Source organism: Lycium barbarum, chromosome 9, assembly GCF_019175385.1.
Source record: "Lycium barbarum isolate Lr01 chromosome 9, ASM1917538v2, whole genome shotgun sequence".
NCBI classification, from domain to species: Eukaryota; Viridiplantae; Streptophyta; class Magnoliopsida; order Solanales; family Solanaceae; genus Lycium; species Lycium barbarum.
The window spans coordinates 112,615,991-112,628,787 of NC_083345.1; the positions used below are offsets into that span (position 1 = coordinate 112,615,991).

The window sequence follows — 12,797 nt, forward strand, 5'->3', positions numbered from 1 at the left end:
CTTATTTTAATATATAAGTATTTTAAGTATGTTGCTGTACAATAATTGCATTTGCTCCCACTAATGGGTTGATACGTATGTGGCAATGATTCCATCATTATTGATTTAATTGTTTGATTTTCTTTACTTGATTTTGTTAATATGGGGTCCACTTTTTTTCCCCGTGAGTTTGGATGTAGTGGGTTCCACTTTTTTTCTGCTTTTTTTTTTTTAATACTGGTTGGTGTTTAATATGAAGCCCAATTTTTTTTTTAATATTAGTTATTGTTTTTTAATATATATGAGGCCCATAATTTTTTTTTTAACTTGGAAATGACGACAAAAAAGGAGCCGGTTGGATGACGAAAAAGGTGCCCAACCGGCTCTTCTAAATAGTTAGAATAGTAGTAATTCTTCCAAAAGCAAATGTAGTTGTAACCAAATGAAGAAAGAATAGATTACATTTATTCAGATTCTTCCTATATCTCTTTTGGATAATGACAGTTCAGTTCAAAGGAGATTCTCTACAACTGGACTTTCACAAGTCTAGTGGAGTAGTTTTTTTTAAAGAAAATCAAGTCCTTAAATATCTTTACCTACTTTCATTCACTAAAAGTTATATCCATGATTTAGAAAATAAAATCAACACAGGCTCATTCAAATTTTAAGACAGAATTTATACAAACTTGGAAAATATCATAAAAATTACTGTTAATCACTTATTCTCAACTGAAAAATGCTTAATAGAATATTTGAAGAAAATCATGGAAGAGCATCTAGGCTCACTATTTCTTCTTCTTTAAATGAACTGATGCTGATTTTGTTCTCTAGCTAAATCGGTAAATCTTTCTGTTAAACTGTATAAAAAGATCCTCATTAGTATTAATTGCTGAAAGACATTTTCAGATGTCAAAAAAACAAAAATATGTAGTACTAGAACATTTTTCTCTGCTAGGATTTTTTTTTTAATGTTCGGTATATTTGTTTTGACATTCGATTAATTTAGATTTATATTTGAAAAGTCTCACTTTAAAAGTAAACCACTATTTATAAAGAGTAATTTCATCTTCATAACTCAAATCTAGATAGGAGAGGAATTAGGGTAGATGGTTACTCCCTCCGTCTCAATTTATGTGATATAGTTTGACTGGATAAGAAATAAAGGAAGACTTTTGAATCTTGTGGTCTAAAATAAGTCAAAGATATTTGTGTAGTTATAGATCATCTCATTAAGCGCAAAAGGTAAAGTTTAAAGTTAAATTGTTGTCAAATAAGGAAATGTACCATTACTTTTGAGACAAACTTAAAAGGAAAGTGTATCACAAATAGAAGGAGTAATACTTAGTAGGTAGTAGAGCGTTCCCTTACCAGTATTATTACAATGATGCCAGCATTCTCTTAAGCTTCGATTATATTATTTAACAGAATGTATCACCTGCCAAAAATATAGTATCCGTAGATACATTGTCTTGAAATGTATGTTAATAATAACCAGCATGTAGCGTTCAATGCTGTCTATATAATTTGGTACTTATTTACATGCATTGTTTGCTATTATTTACAATCTCATTGTAAGAAGGTAATAATCTGCTTGCATTAATCTTACTTAACTTGTGTATATATACAAAGATCCTAGGCTATAATGAAGGTAACTAAATATACACCTAGCTATAATGAGGGTAACTAAATATACACCTAACCATAATGGTAACTAAATATTCTTCTAATATATTTACATCAATAAAGATGGTAACTAAATATTTACATATTCTAACACTCATATCAAAACAAAAATTAAAAAAATGACCAACAACAACATACCCAGTGTGATCCCACAAGTGGGGTAAGGATGTAAGCCCCTGCTTTTTTGGGGCAGAGAGGTTGTTTCCGAAAGACCATCTACTCAAACCATTTGTTGCCTATTTCTGTTGCGGGAATTTTAAGCCTTCTCTATAAAACTAAAGTAACGCTTAGATTAATATCCATGTGATTCTGAAAGTATAAATAGATCATTGCGTTTGTATGAAATATTCTTGAATTTTCTTAACTACAATACTTTTCGACTATATTGATTTAGAACATTGTTTGGTTGTATTAGAATTTTGTTTTGGTATTTCTTGCCTTGAAAAACCTGTCCAAAGCTATTCGACAGAGTCTTTCAAATATTTTCCTAAATGGTTCTGGTCTTGATCTTTATTTTGTAAGACAATGACTGAAAAAGATTTTATTGAGCCGAGGGTCTATCGGAAACTTCTCTACCCCACAAAGGTAGGGGTAAGCTTTGCGCATACCCACCCTCCCCAAACCCCATGATACGCTCAAATTACACCTATTAATGGTATAACGCGGACGTTGTCAAATATAGTAACCCAACAAGGATGGGGTCGAATCCCACAGAGAACAATATGTAGGCGATTTAAGCAGATTAAGAATTATCGCTAACAATAGCTATGCCCAAACGCATCAATGATGGTTTTTGATAAGGTTTTGATAAAATATGGAAATATAAATTCTAATCTAGAAAGCAAGTAAATTTATCAATGGCAACAAGAATGGATACAAGGGAAACTACTTCTCAAGTAACGATCCAATTTATTTCACGAATTATAAATAATAGCAAGTTTATGTTATTTAGCCTCGGATAATGACTCTAAATTAACTTCTTCCGAAGATTAACTAGACTACCCAATTGAAGATCCCTCAAGCAATTAGGAGCATTAAGAACACCCGAATATGGCTACAAGTGGTATTGCCTATTCCTAGGTCAATTTCCATTAGATGAGGGTTAACGCCCCAAATTCATGTTAATTATTCTATCCCAACCCCGTTCTTCCTCTTCCGAGTTTCAAACAAAGTAAATGGGGCGAGTTCAAAGGTTAGCTAATCCCTTGAAAACATTCAAGAACAAGAATAATTAAAATAGCAAGAACTTACTTGATTAAGAATAATACATATGAATAAATAAGCACAACAAGAGTGTCAATCTTAATTGTCACCAAGAGATTTCCATCAACAAGGATTAAAAAGAAGAGAGAACATTTTTGTAGGAACCCTAGTCTCCACTTTGTGAAAACTGCCAAAGATGTGTTTAGAAAACCCTAGTTGGCTTTTTATAGGAACTGGAATATCAAAAATCGTAAAAATCCGAGTTCTGTTCGATCTGGCCCGAAATTCCTTCAACGCGATCGCGCCATGTGTCTGCACGATCGCGTGGATGACGTCAGCTCCACTCGCCTTACTTCAGCGCGAACGCGTGATTATATAGCGCGAACGCGTATAGTCCCAAACGCGCGTGGGCGTGAACGCGCAGAGTCACGGACGCGCGTAAGCGCGAACGGGTGATATTCCTGCGCGAACGCGCAGAGCAATATTCCGCCAATAATTTCTAGAACCTCCAGTTATTTCCAGTGACCAACGTTTTGTGCTCTGTTTTGCTTGTTTTCCACACTTAGGCTCTAGGGACCTCGTATTACCTGAAACATGATAAAAACCACGTGAAATAACATAGACTTGCTTAAAAACAAGTAAAACTTATAGCCGAAAAGCGTCGATTGTGGCGTAAAATCACGCCACATCACCCCACTTGTCGGAATATACTGGTATGTTCAAGTTCTTTAAGGTTGGTTTTATGTCATTCAATAATTATTGTGTTATCCATTCGTATTATGCATTTTACCTTGGACTTTGTATAATAAACTCTGATATTATGAGTGGTTCCTCATGACATTTATTTCCCTTACATTAAACTTGAGCTTGCTGCTTGTGTAAGCCATTGGAAAAAGTCTTTTGGTTGTTTGCCTTTTCTTTAGAGATATTGCCTTTTAATTAGTTGGCACTTTTATTTTTTTAGGGCCAAATTATATGACTTTGAGGTACTGGCTATTGGATAAATAATGCATCAGAGCTTTACTTTAGTCTTGTGGAATTACACTGGTATGTTGTTGTTGTTGTCCTTTTTAGTTGATTCATTTCCAAAGGCAAATATAGCAAATTGTTACACTCTGAGCTTTGTAAACTGTATGATGCACTGACATTTTCTTTGTTGTTATTTCTGTAGAAAAACATTGTTTTGGCGTACTTATCTTAGACTAGGCAGAAGAATCAGCACGGGCTCAATATGGATTCATAAATTTAATTTTTTTTAGCAGTATTAATTAAGCGATTTAGGTAAGAAATTTTATTGTTTTATGCAAATTATTAAGTTTAAAGCATGGAAAACCAAGTTTAATTAGCGAAAGTCAAGAGGAAGTTTTAAGAAACACTAGTGAATTGGTTCGTGGTTCGCGCGATCATAATTTTTTTTAATATTTTCTTTTCAAATTCAAAATAGATTACATTTTAAGTTCCAAGCTAATTTATTATTGTCACTTATTTTCCTTTTTCTTTAATTTTTATCAATTACGAATTTTTACTTTTCAATCATTCAAAAATACTTGAATTTTATATAATAATAATAATCTATATGGATGAATTTTCCTTTTTATTTGATATATTAAGTATTTGTCTAACTCTTTTTCTCTTCTTCTTCTTCTTCTTCTTCTTGTTCTTCTTGCTTCCTTGCCCATTCATTCTAAGAAAAATTCTCTATTTTTATGCTCTTTTCTCATTGGAATATCTCACTTTTATAATCGACTACTCCACTCTAAAGCTACTCTTTTTCCGTCCTAAAAATATCGATGCTACACTAAAAGTTATAAAATCTAAAAAAGCTGTTCATTTCTTTTTAAAAAAGTTCATACGAATTCTATACATGACATCGTTTAAAGGGAGAGACAATTCAAAAAACAATTGAATATTCAAGCTTAAATTTCATTGACAATCCTTCTTTCGACTACTGAAAAATTTATTATTAACTAATTCTTTTTTTAATTGAAAATACGTAAAATTATTTGGTAAAGATTATTTTAAAATAACATCTTCACTTACTATTGTTGATATCTTACTTTAGCAGCTGTCCAACAAAGGCATGCTTATATTATTTGCTTATATTATTTATAGAATAGAGGAATGAGAAGACAAATTGTTTTTTTTTTTAAAAGATAGAAAATGATTGACACAAAAAACTTTAGTACCTGGAAAAACATACAAAATCATATTAATTTGCCAACAAAAACATACCGACAACTTACCAAACAAATATAGGGTAAAATTACATCCACATATAACCCCATTGGCCAATTGACACCAAAAACTATAGTGCCTGAAAAAACATGCATTCGATTCAAGAAAGTTCATACACACTAGATATTAAAATAGGAAGCAAAAGAAGAAGAAAGTAACATAAGAAAGTTATATCAATTCGCCAATAAAAACATACCGATAACTTACCAAACAAAAATAGGATAAAATTATATCCACATATAACCCCATTAGTCACCTATTTTCAACTTGCAAAAAATCACAAACATTTAAGAAGTAACAGTATGATATTATATAAATATTTCAAAAAGAAAAAAAGAAAGCTGAAACACAAAATTTAAAAGAACTACTCACCTGAGATCAAAAGGAATGACCAACACGATTAGTGGGAAAGTAGATAAAATGTGTTACTTATCAGTTATCACATGGTGGATAAAATAAATTGATGAGAACTTTTGGGTGCTAAATATATTTGATGTAAGTCTACAACTATTCTGATGATGGATAACGAAGGTCATAAAAATAGGGTAATAATAATAGGTAACAAAAGGTTTAAAAACTGAAAATTTAAAGTACCCATTTAGGGCTAGTATTTAAGAGCAACAATTAATTTTTATTCAATTGATGGATCGTGGGAGTAATATTAAGAGAGTTAAAGAGATGATTCTTTTAAATTTTGACATTGCATATTTAATTTAATTAAGAGGGTTAAAGGAATGACTTTGAGATTATTTAACATAGCACATAAATGGTAAAAAAAAATAGAGAAAAGTCCAAAAAAAGAAGAAAAAAGATAATTATGTTTCTTGGCCAAAGAAAGGTGCCACATCACTTTTTTTATTCCTAGATTTATTATATATATTGATTTCCAAGCATATATGCTTAATTACAACATTTTACAGCTAATTTGAAAAACAGAAACAAAAATAGTAGGAGTGCTACTTTATAAATAAAAAGAAAATAAAAAGGTAAAGAAGCCCAGTCACAAATAAGTCAAGAGGAAGTTTTAAGAAACATTTCCAAGCATATATGCTTGATTACAACATTTTACTGCTAATTTGAAAAGCAGATGCAAAAATAGTAGGAGTGCTACTTTATAAATAAAAAGAAAATAAGAAGGTAAAGACGCCAACAGTGACAAATAAAGAGTTACAAATGTGGGACCCTCATTGGAAGATAGCTGGAATTTCAAAAGTTGCAAATGCAGCGCGTTGCATTCAAATTGAAGTGGTCCCCAGACTGTCTGCAGTTTATATTCATGTACAGGTGATATGGCTATACGTACAATGCCTTTAAAGCATATAAACGTGCTTGCGCAACAAGCTGTCTGCTTTAGCTGTACCACTCTCACCTCCTATATAGGAGAGAGAATTGATTCCCACCAAGTCATGACCACATTCCTTTCAAACTAAGTATTTTGATTCGTCTATCTTTAAACAGTTTTGTTATGACCATATTCCTTTCGAAGGCGTTTGGCCATAAAAATCAAATATTTTTCACGTTATTTGGTATTTTAGAGTTGGAGTTGAAATTGGAGTTGTGCTTAGTTATAATTTTTTTAAAAAATATTTGATTGTTTGAATATATTGAAGGTGAAAAAAGTGAAAAACAAATTTTGGTTGTTTTCCAAATTTTAAATATAAGTTCAAGTTGTATTTGAAATTTTTATTGGCAAATATAGACTATTTTGGACCTTTCCTCCTCTCTTAAGCATGCCAAAGGTTTTAGTACTAAAACTTTTCAAATTTCCAAGGAAAAAAAAAAGAAGCTTTTCTTTCCAAGAATCTTCAACCCCTTTAAGAACTCCAGTTCTCTCACAGTGATAGCAAAGTTGCATCAAACCAATGGAGAAATCAAACGACGATGTTCCGTCATTGTTCATTGGTTCATCAGTAATTCCAATAATCAATAAACTTCAAGATATCTTCTCATCACTCAGTAATGACATCGACAATCATCGTCTTACCGGTCTCCGGTTACCACAAGTGGTGGTTGTTGGTAGTCAAAGTAGCGGAAAATCGAGTGTGCTTGAAGCTTTAGTTGGTCGTGATTTCCTGCCACGTGGCAGTGGTATTTGCACTCGTAGACCTTTAATACTTCAACTTGAGAAATGCCCTAAAGGAATTGGTGATAATAATGATGAATGGGGAGAGTTTGGTCATTTAGCTGGTCATTTACCTGCTAAACGATTCTATGATTTTTCAGCTATTCGCCGGGAAATTCTGGTCAGTTTTTTTTTTTTTTTTAAAAAAAATTGGAAATCACTACTTGTGTTTCAATTTATGTGAATGTGTTTGACCTTAACATGAAGTTTAAGCAATTAAGTACGCCCTCCTTTTCAATTGGTTTGTCTTAGGAGCCGTATGGATATGGTTTGAAATCATGTTTGGATATGTAATTTAAATATCTTAAGTTGTATTTTCGTTTATAGACATAAAAACCTCACAAGTTGCGAAAATTATCAAAACATGACCAAAAACTTGCTATGTAGGATGTTTGACTTGTCAACTTACTAAATATAGAAAGAGACACTCTTTTTGGGTAGACCAAAAAGGAAAGTAACATACTTAAATTGGGACGGAGGGAGTAAGAATTTTGGAAATTACAACAACATACCCTGTGAAGTCCCACAAGTGGGGTTTGAGGAGGTAGTGTATGCAGACCTTATGCTATCTTGGAATCTAAGATTAGTCATAGATAATTGTGTGACTATAAATCATCTTAAGGGTAAAATGAGTATTTTAAAGATAAATTGTTACTATTAAAAATAGAATGTGCCATTCTTTTTGGTACTGACTAAAAAGCGAAGAGTGTAACATAAATTGGGACCGATGGAGTATGAATTAGCTGGCCAACAGGTGGAACTAGGATTTTAACTTTTTGGGTTCTAGATTTTAGAATGACTACTTCAAGTGGTAATAACTGAGTTTTAAATTTAATATTTATACATATTTGATGAATTTGGTAACACAAATACATAGTTTGAGTAAAAGCTACTGGTTTCGGCTGAATCTGAAATCGAGCTTCTAGCTCCACCCATCGAAGCTGAGCCACAGGTTCCGAACTCAGGGGAGTATGCCTTTTGTAGTGGGTGGTATGGAACTCATAATGTGCGCCCTATGCGAACATTCTGACCACTGAATTGCAGCCCTGTGGCTGTTCTTGGATTCTATTTTGGCTTTTTTTCCCTTTGTTTTCTTCGCAACTGCTATGTTCTGTTACTTCCCCTTTCGGGGTTACATGCTGCGCTTGATGCAATTAGAAATTTAATCCTCTTGGAAATGCAGTTTTTTTTTTTTTTTTTTTTTTTTTTTGTGGTGGTTCCTACGATAGATGGTAGCATTCTCTGATTAGTTGTTTTTTTCATTCTTCATAGTTGAGTAGGAAGATTAAACTGGACAGTAGCTTCCTAATTCGAACTCTGACTTGTGGCTTGAATTATGGACTTCTGGGTAACTAAGCTGTCCCTTGGGAGGACACACAATGTTGTTTCCTTTTGTACTTCTTTTTGATAAGGTAAAGTACTTCCACTAATATGGGAAAAACATAGATCCGGAGATTCCTGAATAGGGCAACCTTTCGAACTACTGCTGAATCCATGGGCAGGCAAGAGACAACCTGGCAAACTAAAACATCTTAATAGCCAGATGAAAAGAAAGCAAAAGCTATTTCATATACAAGCGACACAGAGATATGGTTATCTAATAGTACACCCAACATTCTATGACTGGACTTTAAAGTGTTTTTGATAATAATGATAATGAGATACACGATTGATAGCTATAAGAGAAGCAATAAGTCCATATAAAATAAAGAAGAGAAGCAAATAAGTAAAATAAGATGAATGGCACCAACATTTCTGCTTTTGGTTTTTCTTTGAGCTTAATTATTCATTAGTATCAGAATTTATTCGCTATTGACAAGAATTGCGATGGATAGTGTGATTTACAAGGAAAAAGAGAGTAGGATGATTGGCATCAGTTTCATGCTAAGAACCAGTTTGTGTGAACTCCTGAATAAAGAATATAAGACAATTTGAGCTTTCCATGCTTAGAATAAGTGAAGGAATATCATCATTTCCTGAATAATAAGAGGATAATATGTGGCTGAGATGAGCTTAAATGTGGTGACATGGTCAGTAAGGATTCATATAGCCGATCTCAACTTGGTTAGATTTGAGGCGTAATAATAATAGTGTTTTTAAATAATACGGGGAGAAGTCATGCCTTGTATCTTTATTCAGTTCCAACCCAATTTTGTTCTTGTTGTTTCCACGTGTATGTCCATGGACATTCATCCATCATTCTATATGGAGGACCAGGAAGAATCTTTAATCAACTGTGTGTCAATCTCAAACTAATTGGGGTTGACTATACGGGTATCTATACCTTATCAAAAAAATAAAAAAATAAAAAATACGAGCATCTACTTCATTTCTGCTCTATTTCTAACTTATTTGTCTTTTACAACATTTAGGGGTTTTTCAAGATCATGAGATTATTCTGTTACCATTCTCAAAAAAAAAAAAAAAAAAAAAAAGGAAAAAAAAAAAGGAAGAAGAAGATGATCTTGAGATTATTTGAATCTCAATCTTATTCCTACACTAATAATCATGTCTCTAAGCGGATTAAAAAGATTCTCGTTAAAAATTAGACGGCATTTAAGTGTAACTACAAAGCCTTAATCCTAACTAGTTGGTATTGGCCATATAAACTCTGTTGCTTTGCTACCATGGCTTAGTTCAAGTGGCAAAGGTTGAGGGACTTGTGCTTAGGTCACAGGTTCAAGCCCTATGCTATGCGAACTAAGCCTGGTATTTAAATGGAGAAGGTAGAGGCACGAGTCCATTATCCCGAGTTTCAAAGGCTGCGGGTGGTTCTTAGGCAAATTTCTCGGTCAGCGAAAAAAGATACGGTACTTTCAATGTTTTCTGTTCTTAGCCAAGTCTGCATTAATTTGAAGAGACAACTTCCTCCATATGATTTCAGGTTTACCTCATCCTCATTTGGCACTGTCAATTATTTTATGTCAAACCTTGTAATCTGCTGCATCCTCCAGATGCTTTATCAACGAAACAACTTTTTACCTGATTAAAAAAACCAAAAAAAAAGAAAAGAAAAGCCAAAAGAATAAACAAAAAAAGAAGTTATTATGTGTCAAACCTATTGATTGGTGCATATGGAAGTCTACATATGAAATATACTACCCATCTCATGCGACCTCTCACGTGATCATAGTTAATATTGTCCAATCTTATAGGAGTACACATCCATCTGAAATATCTACATTTCAGTTACATTCATCTTGTGAATATGTTGGCGTTGAGAGCCCCAACATAGATTCCCATATAATATTGCTAGTCTACAACTAATCTATAGAACTCTTTTTTTTTTCTCTAGGTATCGGTCTGTCGATGAACTCCCATAGCACTCCTCTATTTCAGCTGTTGTATTTTAATTTTGTGTGTTCATGCCATTCTTTTGGAAGTCTGACTCTAAATATTCTGTAAGGAGTTATGAGTGAACATTTACTAAGAGCTTCTCAAAATAGTGGGAGCTAATAATTAGCAGGAATAGATTGGATTGAAATGGAAAGAAAAGAAGAAGAAGATAATTTGTTATATCATATTTGAGGCTACGTTAAACTTTTTGGGGCACCACCAAAATGGAAATTGTCTGTTACTCCTTTATGTGAGATTTCGTATGCAAGAAATGTTCAAAGTTACTGCATGTGGGGAAGTAGAATGTTCATCTCATTTACTGATGCTTGTCAACTTCTTCTTGTTTTCTTTTTGACTACTAGGTTGAAGAATTTTTTTTTTTTTTCCTAAATTTTTTGAACTTTGTCAATGTACTGGGACTTACATCTTTTTCATGCTTTTATGTGAATAAACCGATTCATTGGTGCAGGCTGAAACAGAAAGAGAAGTTGGAGTTAAGAAGGGGATTTCGGATGAACAAATTCGGTTAAAAATCTGTTCTCCCAATGTTCTCAATATAACACTAGTTGATCTACCTGGAATTACTAAAGTTCCTGTGGGTGACCAGCCCAGTGATATTGAAGCAAGGATCAGAAATATGATAATGTCCTATATTAAACAAGATACTTCAATCATATTGGCTGTTTCTCCTGCAAATGCAGATTTGGCTAATTCTGATGCACTACAAATGGCTAAAGTGGTGGATCCAACTGGTAGGTCTTTGGTTTAGTTGTTTGCATAGTTCAAACTTATTGCTTTAGTACTTCAAGTCATTTTACACGCATACACACCGACAAAATATGTTTTTGTCTGATTTCTGAAATTCATTTGATCATTCACATCCAGTGCCTTGACTTGATTAATTATTTGGCAGGAACACGTACAATTGGCGTAATAACTAAGGTTAGTTTTCAAATTGTCCATTGGAGGTTAAAGAATATCTCCTTCACTTTCCGAAAGAAAACTATGTCATGAAAAAGGAAATTTGTTCAGCTATGTGCTCATTAGCATCTTTGTGAAATCGTCAAGAAGCGGTATGATCTTACTTGTGTTTTGGCTGCAGCTAGATATAATGGATAAGGGTACCGATGCGAGAAACTTTCTGCTTGGAAAAGTTATTCCACTTCGTTTAGGTTATATTGGTGTAGTCAACCGCAGTCAACAGGTATATTCTAGAATCTGTTTTTCAACCATTTGCTGTTTTTTATTAAAGCCCCATCATTTTTGTGAACTAGAGTAGTATAAGAAGACTACTACTGACAGTATCTCTCTCACTTCATATCATCAAAAGCAATTAAGAAAAAACTATTGTTTTGATTGACATCAAAGTATTGTGTATCAGGAGGCTAAGGATCATCTTTAAGATTTTGTATCTTACATTGTAGAAGTGTGCGACTATCTTATCTTAAGGTTTAAGATGTTAAAGAGATTACACTTTTATTTACTTAATATTGTCCTTTTCTTTATAAGAAAAAAACAATAATTAGATAATGGGCCAGCGCCTCTGCCCTTCTCCACTTAAAGAGCAGACTTTTGTCTAGAGCAGGGTTCGAACACATGACGTGCGCCTAAACCCATACATATTTGGATGCATATACCTCTTACACATAAATATATCAGGACATAGGCTTTCATCTTGATTACAGACCATATATTGATTTAGTTCTTTCATATTTCACATTCTTTCTTTCCTTTCACGAGCAAAGATGACTTTTGACATGGTGTTGTCAATCAGATTTCTATTGTATATCTGCCCCAACATTGTCCTCGGACGCCCTTCCGTTTTAAGTTTATATTGTCCTTTTTATGCCACCTCTGAGATCAACAGAGATTTGGTTTGGTAGGGCAAGGTACTTAGCGATGTGATCAGTTGGAAGAATGGCCTCTCCTTCCACAGACATTTTGCAATGTAAATTTGAAGTTTCTAGTAGAATTTTGTTTGACACTAATGACCTTCTATGCAATAGCAGTCTCTATATCGTATATAATGCGTATAAGCCAAGGTCTAGGTTTGATTTACTTTAAGAATTATGTGCAACGTTAACGTGTTTCCACAACCATGCAATGCTGTTGCCCTTTGCTCTTATGCATGTCTTACAATCTTTCCATGGTTGAGGAGATGCACTTGAGCTTGTATGTATTGCTTCTTACTCAAGTCAAAGCTTAAGAAAAACTATTAAAAAACGCTTTCACATCTTAT

At 33.3% G+C, this 12,797-nt stretch overlaps 1 protein-coding gene across 2 annotated transcripts in view; it reads left to right on the forward strand.

Moving 5' to 3' along the window:
- The first annotated feature begins 6,823 nt into the window (after window positions 1–6,823).
- The window catches only part of LOC132609454 (dynamin-related protein 3A-like), a 34,710-nt gene continuing 28,736 nt past the window's right edge, over window positions 6,824–12,797 (forward strand). The window contains exons 1-4 of one of the 2 annotated variants that reach the window (XM_060323442.1): window positions 6,824–7,343; window positions 11,028–11,310; window positions 11,472–11,500; window positions 11,661–11,762. In XM_060323442.1, the coding sequence (XP_060179425.1) occupies window positions 6,963–7,343; window positions 11,028–11,310; window positions 11,472–11,500; window positions 11,661–11,762 (795 nt within the window). In that variant the 5' untranslated portion in view covers window positions 6,824–6,962. The remainder of the gene's footprint in view (window positions 7,344–11,027; window positions 11,311–11,471; window positions 11,501–11,660; window positions 11,763–12,797) is intronic. The other variant, XM_060323441.1, reaches the window with a different exon arrangement.